At 40.1% G+C, this 15,743-nt stretch overlaps 1 protein-coding gene across 1 annotated transcript in view; it reads right to left on the reverse strand.

Annotated features, from left to right (window-relative positions):
• Positions 1-15,205, reverse strand: part of IPO8 (importin 8) — a 77,697-nt gene extending 62,492 nt beyond the window's left edge. Inside the window, exon 1 of the mRNA XM_006874768.1 lies at positions 15,122-15,205. Coding sequence (XP_006874830.1) covers positions 15,122-15,205 — 84 coding nt within the window. The remainder of the gene's footprint in view (positions 1-15,121) is intronic.
• Between the last annotated feature and the right edge of the window lie 538 nt (positions 15,206-15,743).

A 15,743-nucleotide genomic window follows, 5' to 3' on the forward strand; every position in this document is an offset into this window, starting at 1 on the left:
CAGTAATGATCAATACATCTTGATTGCATGTTTGATCAATTTCAGATTGAAGAAGTTGGTAGAATTCTTCTATTTCTTCCTTACTGACTTTAGTGGTTGGTGCAAAATTTGAAAAAATAGTGGTATTAACTGGGGTTCCCTGTAGGCTCATGGATATTGTCCTATCACAGACAGCGTTGTACTTCATGACTGATCTGGATATGTTCTTTTGGAAAATGAATGCAACACCATTCCACCACTCGTCTGTCAGTTTGTCGTACTGTGGTGGCTTGTGAGTTGCTGTGATTCTGAAAGCTATGCCACCGGTATTTTAAATATCAGCAGGGTCACCCATGGTGGGCAGGTTTCAAATGAGCTTCCAGACGAAGACAGACTAGGAAGAAGAAGTGATGAACCACTTCCGAATATTTAGTCACTTATGAATAGCAGACAAACACTGTCAGTTATAGTGCCGAGAAATGAGCCCCTCAGGTTGGAAGACACTCAAAATGCAACTGGGGAAGAGCTGCCTCCTCAAAGTAGACTTAATTGTGATGACGCGAATGGAGTAAAACCCATGGGAGAAAAGCCCGCGGGACCTTCATTTGCTGATGGGGCACAACTCAAAATGAAAAGAAATAGCTGTAAACATCCACTGAAAATTGGAACATGGAATGTATGAAGTATGAATCTCGGAAAACTAGAAGTTGTCAAAAATGAAATGGAATGCATAAACATCGACATCTTAGGTATTAGTGAGCTGAAATGGTCTGGGTATTGGCCATTTTAAATTTGATGACCACATGGTTTACTATGTCGGAAATGACAAATTGAAGAGGAATGGTGTTGCATTCATTGTCAAAAAGAACATATCTTCACCAATACCATAATTCAAATGCAACAATTCTAGGTCTTACTTATTCATAGTCCAACTTTCACAAGCATATGAGGTGACTGAAAGTACCATGGCTTGGGTCAAGTGCACCTTAGTCCTCAAAGTGATATTGTTGCTCCTGAATGCCTAAAAGAGGTTTTTTGCAGCAGATTTTCCCAATGCAGTGTGTCATTTTCTTGACCACTGCTTCCAGGGATGGTGATTGGGGAGCCAAATAAAATGAAATCTTTGATAACTCCAATCTTTTCTCCATTTATCATGCTATTTATTAATTCAGTTGTAAGGATTTTCATTTTCTTTACATTGAGGTGCAATCCATTATGAAGGTTGTATTATTTGATCTTATCAACAAGGTCCACAAATCTTCTTAGCTTACAGCATGCAAAATTGTGTTATCTGCATATTACAGGTTAGTAATGAATCTTCCTCCAATCCTGATGTCACATTCTTCACAAAATCCAACTTCTTGGATTATCTACTCAGAATACATACTAAAGATGTATGGTGAAAGGATACACCCCTGACACGCCTTTCTTGATTATAAACTACGCAGTATCCCTTTGTTCTGTTCGAACAACTGCTTCTTGGTCTATGTACAGAATCTGCATGAGCACAATTAAGTGATCTGGAATGCCCATTCTTTGCAGTATTATCCATTGTTTTGTTATGATCCATACAGTCGAATGCCTTTACATGGTCAACAAAGCACACACAAAAAAATCTTTCTGGTCTTCTCTGTTTTAAGCAAAGATCCATCTGATGTTAGCAATGATATCATTCCACATCCTCTTCTAAGTCTGGCTTGAGTTTCTAACAGCTCCCTGTCAATGTACTACTGTAACTGGTTTTTAAATATCTTCTGCAAAATTTTACTTGTGTGTGACATTAATAATGTTGTTAAGTGCCATAGATCAGTTCTGATTTATAGTGACTCTATATACAGTTTTCATGGAGTGACTGGTGGGTTTGAACTGCCAACTTGTGGTTAGCAGTCAAGTGCTTATCCTACAGCGCCACACCAGGACTTCAATATGAATGATACTGTTGGTAACTTACACATTCCATTGGTATTTTCTTTAGAATGGTCACAAATATGGATCTCTTCCAACCAGTTGGACAGGCCAAATAGATGAGTGAACGCCTCCAGTGTTGCATCAGTTTGTTGGAACATTTCAATTTGTATTCTGTCAATTCCTGGAGATTTGTTTTCTTGCCAATGCTTTCTGTGCAGCTTGGACTTCTTCCATCACTATCATCCATTCTTGATTATGTGCAGCTACCTCTTGAAACAGTTGAACATCAACCAATTCTTTTTGGTACAATGACTCTCTGTATTCCTTCCATCTCTTTTAATACTTCCTGCATCATTCAATATTGTGCCCATAGAATCCTTCAGAATTATAAATTGAGGATTGAATTTTTCTTCTTTAGTTCTTTCAACTTGAGAAATGTTGAATGTCTTCTTTATTTTTGGTTCTAACTTCAGGTCTTTGCAGTTTTCATTATAATACTTTCCTTTGTTTTCTAGAGTTGGAAGTTTTCTGTTCAGTCAGATCTTTCACATCATCATTTCTTTTGGTCTCTTTAACTTCTCTACATTCAAGAACAAGGTTCAGAGCTCTCTCTAACATCTTTTTCTTTTGTTTTTATCTTTTAATGGTGACCTTAGAAGTTAAAATATAAAAAGCAGCTCATTCCCTCTGACCATATTTTCTCCAAATGTCTACTACCTGGAGCATATTATAGCCTTGTCAGATGCCTAAACTTCAGTAAGTCCTACGTTAATTAGAGCTCACACCTGCCCTGGTCCACTGACATTCCCAGAAAAAACTTGTAAATTCTCAGTGACGCTAAAGACAGACAACAATACAGACATCCTGTCCAACTTACTGTATCATGGGAGCCTGAAGCTATGTGTGTGGTGACTCCCTAGCAATACACAGCTTAGTTTGTGTTTACCATTCCATGCTTTTAATTAATCATATTAATTTATATATATATAAATAGCTTCAGTGAAGAAAAACATTTGATTAAAAAACTGATCTGGAGAAAACTGGTGTCTTTATTTAACCCTTTTGTGACCTGTGGGATACTGATTGCCCATCAACATTTTCAGACTCTCAGGTTTCTTGAGAAGCCAATATCCCAGTTGTTGTATATATGGCTGCCTGGCAGGGACCTGTATAACTATGTAAATCTGAGGAAACAGGCCCCAGCATACACTTGGGACATATGTGTCCCATAAAATTGTATCAAAATCTGAATTACCTCAAAAAATATTTTTCCTGGTTTCTGCATTATTGAAAACACATGGCACCAACAACAAAAAATTCAAGGCAGGAAATAATTTGGTCATGAAAGGATTTACCCTTATGGCCCAATTTTCAGCCAAAAAATAGATAGGTATATAGTAGCGACAACACCACCAGTTGTTGTTGTTGTTGTTAGGTGCCATCGAGTCGTAAAGTATGCTCATCATGGAATGGTCGATCATTCCAAATCAAAAGGGCAACATGTACCTAAGGACAAAGTTGAGAAGGGATGGGAAGGAGGGTGGAATGGACCTAGGAACCACAGTGGGATGACTGTTGTCACATGGAGGGAGTTATAATCACTGAGATGAAACAAAGTGTATGATTTTTTTAATGTAAAACTGATCATCTTGTCTGTAAACCTTTACTCAATTCACATAAAACAGTTAAAAAAAAAAAAAGACAGAAAGAATGGGATTAAATACTGATTCTTTCTCTATTGAAGAGCAATGTGCTTTTCAAATCTTTCTATATTCTTCAGAAAAATTTTTATTTTATCTTATTATTCTCCTTCCTTTTATCCCATAAAATCTTCAGACTCTTAAATCTCCTGCACAAGGGGGCTTCAAAATTTTCTTTGACAAAGTGAATTCAAAAATAATGGATTTTTTTCAACAAACTTTTTGAAACTTCCTTATATGAAAGGTAAATTCTTTTTTATTCATAGTTAAAACCACCAAAAATTTAAAGCCGTTTTTAAGCAGACAGATGTTTCATAAGCAGTTTGTTGTTGTTGTTGTTAAGTGCCATCGAGTCGGTTCCGACCCATAGCGACCCTGTACAGGGTTTCCAAGGGTGTAAATCTTTACGGGAGTAGAAAGCCTCATTTTTCTCCCGCGGAGCAGCTGGTACAGGACCCAAAATTAATACAGATCTAATTTCTGGAGTCCTAGAGTGGCACTGTAAGCAAGGTTGGTTTGATCCGAAAGGTCAATGGTTCAAACTTTCCAGCCAGTCCTTGGAAACCCCATACAGGGTTGCTATGAGTCAGAACGACTAGGCGGCATCTTCTACATTTACATTATTATAAAATAACCATGCTTATAACTGATCAGATACTGAAAAAAATCTCAGTAAATTAAGCATCAAAATACACAGTGTAGTTGTAAGCATAAAAACTGACTTCCATTACTCTTTTTAAAAAATCATTATCCAGAAATACAAAATAATCTTTACATTTAGATTAATGCTACCAGTTTGAAGCAACTGCGGGGGAGACTATTGCTATTTCGACACTGCTGCCACACCACACATTTTGAAACTGCCTACAACTGTTTGCTACTCTTTGTCATTTCAAATAACTTCTGAAACCTTTGGCTTCTTTCAATATATTAATTTGGCCTACTACTAAAACATTCACAGATAAATTCAGGTATAGTCTCATACAATTTTACTCACAAATATGCACCTAATTTCTTTTTCCCACTTTGGGCTTCAAGTTTCTAATCCCCACAAAAAAGAAAAAGACAAAAAAAAAAAAGAGTTTAAAGCAAAGTTTCCAATGATTTCTTGAAGATATCTGTGAAGTTTTCTGAATAAAAGTTTGTTTATACTGCATTTTATTCATACAAAGCAAAGCCTTGTATTTTCCCATTCTCAGTCTCACTGATCCAACTACATTCATCTTTCTAGTTCTCCAACAAGCCACCTTATGGGCCTCTTGTGAACTGGCTGCTCCTTCTGCTCCTCTCCAACCCTTCTCAAAATCCAGATTTCTGGCTCGCTGTCATTCTTCAGAGAATGAACATCAATTTTGTACAGTCCAACACTCTAAAGCCCATGCATATAAGGCTTAAGTCTCCAGCACTTATGACCAAAAGTTAAGTTATTTACTTATCTATGTATACTCACTAAGGAACCCTGGTAACACAAGGGTTAAGCACTCAGCTGTTAACTGAAAGTCGGCAGTTCAAACCCACTAGTCACTCCTTGGAAGAAAGACCTGGAGATCTACTTCCATAAAGACTACACCTGGAAAACCCTACCTACTGCTGTTCTACTGCCATTGAGAGTTGTTATGTGTCAGAATCAACTCAATAAAACCCAACAAAATGCTTCACTAGAATGCAAGCTCCGAGAAGAGTCTTGTACCAATACCTGACATATAACTCAATGAATGCATACGTTGTTCATATACAGAAATGCTCTCAAAGGTCATTCATTATAAAATGATACCTACAGATGCATGAATACACAGGAACACCAAAGTTTGGCAATGAAAGTACATGTCTTTATTTCCCTATTTAGACCATGTGGAGAGTGATCTATTAAAAGATGGGCTTCTCAATGAATAAGTTACTGGATTTCAAGATATCTATCCATTCCTACTCCTCTACACTGCTTCTAAAGAGATTTCGGGAGACAGTGAGAGAAGGGATACTGGCTATATTCTTAATATCCTACAATAAAACAAAAAAATGCATGGTCTCATAGAAAGAGTATTACAAATAGCAATCAGGAAACCACTCACAGGGTAGTAGAAAAATGTCGGATACAGAAAAATAGAGCTCCATCCTTTGGAATACAGACTGACTACTTCTAGTCAATAACTGACAGATCAATCAGTACACTGTGAAAGTTGCCTTTGACTCCTATGCAAAGCATACTAGGGGGTTTCAAGAAGCTCACGGACAAACTCCACTATTTTTAATTCCACTTTTCCATGAAATTTTTAAAGCACCCTCATACATGCAGGGAAGCAGTTCAATAAAACAAATAAATGAGCTGGACTATAATCATTGATTGTTAGATTACCTACCCAATTATCCAATAGTACAGTGGTCAAAAGAACTATGAATCAAAAAAACCAAACCTGTAATCGAGTCAATTCTGACTACCAGCGACCCTGTACAGGATTTCCAATGCTGGAAATGTTTACAGGAGCAGACAGTAATGTATGCAGAGCAACTGGGGGATCTGCACTGCCAACCTTGCAGCAAGCAGTCCAGTGCTTATCCTAGAGCATCACCTTGTATGTGACATATTTTGTTCTTCTGCTTACAGATTTTAAATTTTAAAACAAATAGTGAGAATGTATCACAATCCAAAGCTTCATATAAAATACAACTGCTAAATGAAACAAGCAATAAACTATTTTTAAAAGCTATGAAAGAACCTGTGGTCTCCAATGCACTGGGTGGGTTTAAGACAGGGCAGAATAAGGATTTGGATTGAAACACTATAAAGAAAAAAAAAAAAAAAAAAAATAGGATTGAGTCTTGGCCTCTCTTTTGATTCTACAAACTCTACTTCCTTACCATATCTACTTCAATACTTCCCTACCTTGTACTGAACTTACGTATTATAAATTAGAAACAGACTGCTAGGCTAACAGGGCAGACAAGCATTAACATTAATACCAAAGATAGGTACACACTATAAACACTTTAAAGTAAAATCTGGCCTCAATGTAAGGAGAGTGGGTAAAAAAACAAGTCAAATTCTCTATTAATGTTGTTGTTGTTGTTAGGTACCGTGGAGTCCATACTGACTCAAAGCAACCTTATAACACAGAATGAAACGCTGCCCAGGCCTGCGTCATTTTCACAATTGTTGCTACATTTGAGCCCATTGCTGCAGCTTGTGCCAATCCACCTTACTGAGGGTCTTCCACTCTTCACTTTATCAAGCTTGATGTCCTCCTCCACGTACTAGTGTCTATTGATATTACGTCCGAAGTATGAGAGACAAAGTCTGGCTTCCTGGTTTCTAAGTAGCATTGTGGCTATATTTCGTCCAACAAAGATTAGGTTATTCTTCAGGCTGTCTATGGTACTTTTAATATTCTTCTCCAACACCATAACTCATATGTATCAATTTTTCTATGGTGTTCCTTTTTCATTGTCCAACTTTCACATGCATATAAGGCTATTGAAAATAACATGGCTTGGGTCAGGTGCACCTCAGTCTTCAAGCTGACATCTTTGCTCTTCAACACTTTAAAAAAGGTCTTGTGCAGCAGATGTGCCTAATGCAATATGTTGTTTGATTTCTTGACTGCTGCTTTCTTGAGTATTGATGGTTGATCTGAGCAAAATGAAGTCTTTGACAACTTCAATCTTTCCTCCATTTATCCTGATGGAGGTCCACTGGTGAGGATTTTTGTTTTCTTTATATTGACGTACAACCCATATGGAAGGCTGTGGTCTTTGGTCTTCATCAGTAAGTATTTTACGTCCTCTTTGCTTTCAGCAAGCAAGGTTGTATCATCTACATAGAGTAAGTTTATGACTCTTCCTCCGTCCTAATACCACATTCTCCGTATACTCCAGCTTCTCTGAATATTTGGTTCAGCACACAGACTGAATAAGTATGGGGAATGAATATAATCCTGGCACACACCTTTCCTGATTTAAAACCATTCAGTGTCCCCTTGATCTGCTGGAACAACTGCCTCTTCTATGTACAGATTCCTCATGAGCACAATTAAGTGTTCTGGAACACTCATTGTTATCTGTAATGTTGTCCACACTTGTCATGATCAACACAGCTGAAAGCCTCTGCATAGCCAATAAAGTACACGTAAATATCTTTCTGGTATTCTCAGCTTTTAACCAAGATTCATCTGATGTCAGCAATGAGAGCCCTCATTCCCATGTCCCCATCTGAATCTGGTCTGAATCTCTGGCAGTTGCCTGTCATTGAAGTGTTGCAGTCATTTTAATATTATTTTTAGCAAAATTTTACTTGCATGTGATATTAATGATATTGTCCACTAATTTCCACATTCCGTTGGGTCATCTCTCTTTGGAATGGGCACAAATATGGATTTCTTTAGACACAGAAAGGGAGAGGGGCTGTGTGTTGATGACCCGGGGGGTGGGGGGTGGGCAGGCTTGTAGGGTATAACCTTTGGTTGGTTGATGATGCATGGAGGGGATTGTAACCATGGCAATGAAACAATATACAATAGGATGAATGTAAAACTAATGTTCTCCAATGTAAACAATCACATAATTCACAATAAAACATTTTTTAAAAATTTATGGATTTCTTCCAATCAGTTGACCAGGTAGCTGTCTTCCAAATTTCTTGACACAGATGAGAGAGTGCCTCTAGTGCTGCCTGTTTGTTGAAAGGTTTCAATTTTTTTTCCATCAATTCCCAGAGCCTTGTTCTTCGCCAATGCCTTCAGTGCACCTTGGACTTCTTCCTTCAGTATCATTGGCTCAACCTCTTGAAATGGTTGAGCATCTATCATTTCTTTTTGGTGTAGTGACTGTGTATTCCTACCATCTTCTTTTGATGCTTTCTGCATCATTCAATATTTTGCCCAAAGAATCCTTCACTAGTTCAAGTTGAGACTTGAATTTTTTTTCTTGAGTTCTGTTTGAGAAATGCTAAACATGTTCTTCCCTTTTGGTTTTTGTACTCCAGGTCTTTGCACATATTATTATAATATATGACTTTGCAAACAGTGCAGAAAGCGAAGAGGACTTAAAATACTTATTGATGAAGATCAAAGACCACAGTCTTCAGTTGGGTTACACCTCAATGTAAAGAAAACAAAAGTCCTCACACCTGGATCAATAAATAGCATGATAAACAAAGAAAAGACTGAAATTGTCAAAGACTTCATTTTGCTCAGATCAAACAGCAATATGCATGGAAGCAGACTCCTGGAAACATGAGGTTTTGTTAAAAGAAAGAAAGAAGGTGCACAGGAAGTGAATCTTTTTATTTTTAGATCCATCCTACCAGAGGCCCAAGGTCATATGCATATGAATTTAATTAGTCCAAGGGTGGAGAAGAAAAGACTGAACTTGACTGTTTTAAAAAGTTTGTTTGATTTACTGCTTTACAGGTATGAGTTTCTCCTGCCTACTATTGTAAAATTCCTTTGGCAGTCCATGGTACTTTTAGTATTCTCCTCCAACACTACAACTCAAAGAAAAAGAGGAAGACCCCCAACGAGATGAATCAGCCAGATGGCATCATTGATGGCATCAAGTGTGGCAGCAGTAGTGAAGTTGGCCCAGGATCGGACATTGTTTCGTTTTGCTGTGCATGGGGTCGCTATGAGTCGGTTCCGACTCGATGGCACCTGACAACAACTATTGTAAAATACACATACAGGTATGATGGAAATGAATGTTGGTAACTATGATTCCCTTTGCCATCAGATTATATTTGGAATCTTATCCAAATCCGCCTTCAAATTATACATGATTGGATTTGCTAAAAGAGCAGTTCGAATTTGCCCAGAAGAATTAGGCTTCTAGTTTTAAGCCTTTGTAGAGTTTGGGGCCTTAGATGAAAGCCTGAGCCACCCCCAGACCTTCAGAGTTCATACATTTGCACTTGAAAAAAAACATCAGACCAACCCAGAACTGCTAAGAGAACAGGAAATTCATGATTGGAAGAAAGAGTGGAAGAAAAATACAGCAAAGCGTTTGGCTTTTTGAATTTCAAATAAGCTGCTTGCCTTGGAAGCATCAAGGCAAGAAAAGTCTATGCCCATCAGAGAAAATTCCCTTCTGCGACTGAAAGTTAAAGGCACCTGGCAAGGATTCTAGTATGTTCACTGCAACCACCTGGGTATACTTGCTGAGTAGAAGTGGGGTTGGGGAAAACAGCAATGAAGATATGGGCTGAGTTTGTACATGGTCTATTAGCACCTGTTGATTTGATCCACAGTGACTAAGAGATGAGAGAAGAGGAAGGGCTGGCTGGTCTGAAGTTTGGGGACCCCTGAGCCCATGGGACAGACCTAGCCTCTGGAGGTTAGGGCAGAGAGAGTGAAGGGCCCAGCTGGTCTGAAGTATAGGGAGGTGTGTATGAAATCCCAAACATTCAGCTGGCAGCCATTTGGCATAGCTTGGATGGCTAAGGCTGAGCTGCCTAGAACCTAACCAGATGAAGATAAAGATGTTTGACACTGTGATCATGTGTAATTGCTACAATTTGATGGACTAGACTTTTGTTTAAGTATGCAGTTGCTCAAAATTCCAACCAGGATGGAAGATTCTTCAGATCAAGGAACATGCTTGTCTCCTCAGTTTGCTGGGTTAATAGGTATAAGCAATTTAAAAATTGACTATCAAAAATGGGAGATATAAAGGCATACAGTGGCTGGTTTACAGACTTTCATGGATGTGCTTCATCTCAGAAATGAGGGGGCCAAGGGAGAATCCCCACTGAATGTTGCTGTTGTTGTTAAGTGCCATCGAGTCAGCACCAACTCATAGCAACCTTATGGTCCCTCTTTTCCAGATAGGTCTGTTGAAGAGAGTGTAGAAGATGATGCAGCAGGATTTTGTTATTTCAATTGTGAGTAGCTGTTAGTAGGATTAATTGTGATGGTCAAAACTATCATTGTAGAAGATGTGTAACTGATAGGGGTTCATAGAAATCAGCCTGAGGCTGATTTTGAGTTTGATTTTCTTTTCCCCTTGTGAAGCCAACTGAAGTCAGACATGGCCCCACAAGTTTTCTGCACATACTTAATCACGCTGTATGCTGAGCAAATAATCCAAGAAACTGTATTATATGAAGAACATGGCATCAGCATTGGAGGAAGACTCGTAAGGAACCTACAATATGCAGATGATACACCCTTGCTTGCTGAAAGTAGAGGACTTACTGATGAAGATCAAAGACCACAGCCTTCAGTAGGGATTGCATCTCATTGTAAAGACAACAAAAATCCTTAAAATTGGACCAGTAAATAACATGATAAATGTAGAAAAGATTTAAGTTGCCAAAGTCTTCATTTTGCTTGGATCTACAATCAACACTCATGGAAACAGTAGTCAAGAAATCAAACGACATATTGTGTTAGGCAAATCTGCTGCAAGAGCAAAGAGGAGTTTGAGGGTTAAGACGCTTCTGACCCAAGCCATGGTTATTTTCAATAGCCTCATATGCATGTGAAAATTGGACAATGAATACAGAAGACCATAGATGAACTGATGCATTTGAGTTATGGTGTTGGAAAAGAATATTAAATTACCATGGACTGCCAGAAGAACAAACATATCTGTGTTGGAAAAAGTGCAACCAGAATGATTCTTATAAGCCAGGATGATACGACTTCATCTCTCAACCTTCTGACATATTATCAGGAGGGACCAGTCCCTGGAGAAGGACATCATTATTGGGGTCAGTGAAAATGAGGAAGACCCCCAATGAAATGAATGGCACAGTGACAACAGCCCTGGGTTCAAGTGTAACAACAATTGTGAAGATGGCACAGGACAAGCAGTGTTTCATTCTGTTGTGCATAGGATCACTATGAATCGAGCCAATTTGACGGCACCTAACTACATCGAACCTTAAGGTCAGCGGTTCGAAACTACCAGCTGCTCCGCGGGAGAAAGATGAGGCTTTCTACTCCCGTAAGGATTTACACCCTTGGAAACCCTGTACAGGGTCGCTGTGGGTCGGAACCGACTCGACGGCACTTAACAACAACAACAACAACTACATCAACATAGTCAGTTGATCTTAATCAAAGTGCCATGATACATTATATATGGAAGTAAATAGTGCTAGCAGAACTGAAAATCCATTTGCAGAAAAATGAAACAAGACCCATATCTTATAGCATATATAAAAATGAACTCAATGTAGATTAAAAACCTATATATAAAGCCTAGAACTATAAAGATCATCAATGAAAACATAGGGACAAACTTAGGGGCTCTGATACACAATCAAACATAACTGAAAACATACAAACAGAAGACAAAATAGATGACTGGGACTTCCTAAAAATTAGACACTTATGTGCAACAAAGGATTTTAACAAAAGAGTTAAAAAAAGAACCCACAGACTATGAATGTTTGGTAATGACGTATCAGACAAAGGACTACTCTCTAAAATTTAAAAAACACTTCAACATCTCAATAAAAAGACAAGTAATCCAGTTTTAAAACAGGCAGAAGACATGAACAGACACATCACCACAGAAGACATTCAGACCACCAACAAACATATTAAGAAATGTTCATAATCATTAGCCATTAGAGAGATGTGTATCAACACAGCAATGAGATATCCTACTCTAGCATTAACAGCAAAGTTCAAGAAACAGAAAACAACAAATGCTGCCAGGAGTGTGGAGAGAATGGGGCCCTCCTACACTGCTGGTGGGACTGTAGAATGGTGCAACCATTGTGGAAAACTGTACAGCACTTTCTCAAAAAGTTGGAACTAGAAATACAGTATAACCCAGCTATCCCTCTACTTGGTATATATCCTCCAGGAACAAGAGCCAGGAATAAGAGCCATGACACATATGGATATATGCACACCCATGTTCACTGCAGCACTAGTTACAGTATCAAAAATGGGCCTAAATGCCCATTAAAAGAGAAATGATTAAACAAACTTTGGTACATACACACAATGTTGAAGAATGTTGTTGTTGTTAAGTGCCGTCGAGTAGGTTCCGACCCATAGCAACCCTGTATAGGGTTTCTGAGGAGCGACTGGTGAGCTTGAACCGCCAACCTTGCAGTTCAAACGGCTTTGTAGTCTGGCGCATTAACCCACAACGCCACACCAGGACTCCATGTTGAAGAATAACCAACCATAAATCTGCAGAACACCTCACAACATGGATGAACCTGGAGAACATTATGCTGAGTGATTCTGCTGTTGCTAAGTGCCGTGGAATCAGTCTGACCCATAGCAACCCTGTATAGGATTTCCAAGGAGTGGCTGGTGAGCTTGAACCACCACTACCACCTTGAGGTTCAAACCAAGTTTGCAGTCCAGTGCATTAACCCACAGCATCATACCAGACAACATGGATGAACCTGGAGAACAACATTATGCGAGTGATATTGATGGTTATGTGCCATGGAGTCGGTTCCGACTCATAGTGACCGTGTACAGGGTTTCCGAGGCTGTAAATCTTTACAGGAGCAGAAAGCCTTGTCTTCCTCCCGCGGAACAGCTGGTAGTTTCAAACTGCTGACCCTGAGGTTAGCAGCCCGATTCGTAGCCACTACACTCAACCAAACAAAGACAAATATTGTATGAGACCACTGTTGTAAAATGTTAAGGTCTTCTTGATAAAAGAAATATTCTATAATGTGTACTGGAGGGATTATTCTCAGGCTAGAGGCCAGACACATGGGTGACAGGGCAGGCAATATACAACACGAAGGAGGTTAGCAGAGGAAAGATGAAGGCAGTGAGTGGGAAACAGGCAGGAATGCAAGACTTAAAGTGAATAAAGGTAAATATTGTTAACTGATGGCACATGGAGGGGATTGCAATCATTGTAATGAAGCAAAGTATATGATTTGTTAAATGTAAAACTGATGGTCTGCTCTGTAAACTTTTACCCAATACACAATTAAAAACCTTAAATAAAATTAATTAATTAATTAAAAACAAAAACCTGACTATCTGCTCTGCAAACCTTCACTCAATTCACAATAAAAAGTTATATTTAAAAAAAGCTATAGGTAAATCAGAATAGGTGCATATGGTTCTTTTTTAGCCCTACTTTCGTTCAAGTAAAGGCTTGAAGTCTTTTCAATTATTTAAAAGATGATGTACATTTAGCAAGTGACTGCGACTGGGATGAAGAATTTACATCCCTTTAAATCAGGGCTTTAAAGATGGTGGTGCCCCACTTAAAGATGGTTGCCAACAGAGGCACACTTTAAATGTGTATGGCTCTCCAAAGTACTGCCAATAATCCAATATCATGCATTAAGTGCCCCAAAAAGATACTGTCCCTCTCTTTCTAGGATTTTGACAATTTTTCCTGTTAGTGCCCAATCACCCAAATTGTAAAAATTCCAGTCGTTCCTATTTCCCTTCCTCAACCATGGCTGAACCGGTCCTAATTAAAGGACAAGGGGTCCTGGTGTGGCCCTGCATGATAGAGTCAGTGGTTCAAACGCACCATGTTCCTCTGTTCCACGGAAACCCTATACAAAGAAACTAGGAGTTGAAAACAACTCCATAGCACTTAACAATCAGCTGTTGTCCATAAATCGACATAGGATTTCTGAGGCTGTAAATCTTTACCAGAGCAGAAAGCCTCATCTTTCTCCCAAGGAACAGCTGGTACCGCGGAACAGCTGGTAGTTTCGAACTGCTGACCTTAAGATTAGCAGCCATACTGTAACCAATACGCAACCAGAGCTCCTGTGGATAGACCTTTATTGTACTTTAGGGAGAGGTCTACAATTCATTATTAAAGGTCAGAGGGTTGAAATGAACTAGAGTTTGAGATTAAATTTTTGAAATGTTGAGGGAAAAGCTGGAACTTTAAATCTTTTGGACCAGATCTGAGCTAGCTGCGAACAACAGTGGCCAGGGGATTTAAAAAAAAAATTAGCATTTGTAAGAAATGTCTCCAAAAACATATCACTCAATGTGTCTATTATAAAGCAGGTACCATCATAAAAACCGGCTATTCTTCCCAGAGCTTTCTTCCGATATTTCCCAGCGCTCGAACAAAACTGCTAATCAGTGTCAAAACAGTCCTGTCAACCATACAGAAGCAGGCGATGGGCAAAGAGTTCGGAGAGCAACACCTAAAAAGGGCTGGGTCTTGAGAAAAGGCTAAACTCGGATTTGAGTTTGAAGCGAATTTTACCACCCGCTGTCCCAAGTCAGCGCACTTAAGAAATCACACCCTGATAACACTAGTCAAGGTTGCAACTTGCAAAAGCTTTTCTTCTCGCGGACCTAGAGGGTGGAACTGAATTGAGGAAGGAAGACGACACAAAAAGATGCAAAGCTAGCCAACAGGTGCGTGAGTTCTTCAGCAAAGAGCTTACGGGCCACAGTGGGGACGGCGCGCTGCTCAAACCGGACCGTGGAGCCAGCCAGGACAGGCCGCGGAAAGCGCCGGGGTCCCGAGCCCCGGTGGGGTTGCAAATCAGGGGCGCCGAGGGGCGAGCGCCCCGCGAGCCCGCAGAGGGTGCCCGTGTCGCGGCAGGGGGGCAACGAAGACCAGCTGCTCACCTGGTTGAGTTCATTCTCAGCAGCAATTCGCAGCTTCGGGTCGATAGTACCTTTCAGCGCTTGGATGATCCGGTTGAGGTCCATGTCCCTGGGTGGGGGCTCCGCAACCCCTGGATTAGTAAACCAGACTACAGCTTTAATTTCCCTTTGACTCTCTCAGCCTCCTCCTCCCAAATTCCTGGACTACCTCACTCCCCACTCCCCGCCACCGTCGCCACCTGCAGCCACTTGCTGCGCCACTCTGACTCTACGGCCCCTGTCCGCCCTCTTTCCCCCCCACAACTCGCTCTCCATTCACCCTTTTACGACAGCCGATGGGAGGCGGGAGAAGTAAGAAGAGGAAGCGACGCTTCCTTTACGGCGGCCTCTTCCCCCAGGCGTAATGGCGGTGACGGACTCCCTCAGGCGGCCGCCATGCTTCTGTACGGAAGTTGTCTAGGTTTCTTCCCCGGGGGTGAAACTGCGCTGACTAGCTCCAGTAGGTGGCCACCATGCTGCCATACGGAAAACAGCCTCTCGCCTCTTCCCAGGTGCGGACAAGCGCTGGGTCTGTATCCCTTTACAGCTCCTGCCTAATTAAGTGTTGTTGTTGTTGTTGTTGTTAAGTGCCATCGAGTCGGGT

This window comes from Chrysochloris asiatica, unplaced genomic scaffold (genome assembly GCF_000296735.1).
Source record: "Chrysochloris asiatica unplaced genomic scaffold, ChrAsi1.0 scaffold00299, whole genome shotgun sequence".
Lineage (NCBI taxonomy): Eukaryota > Metazoa > Chordata > Mammalia > Afrosoricida > Chrysochloridae > Chrysochloris > Chrysochloris asiatica.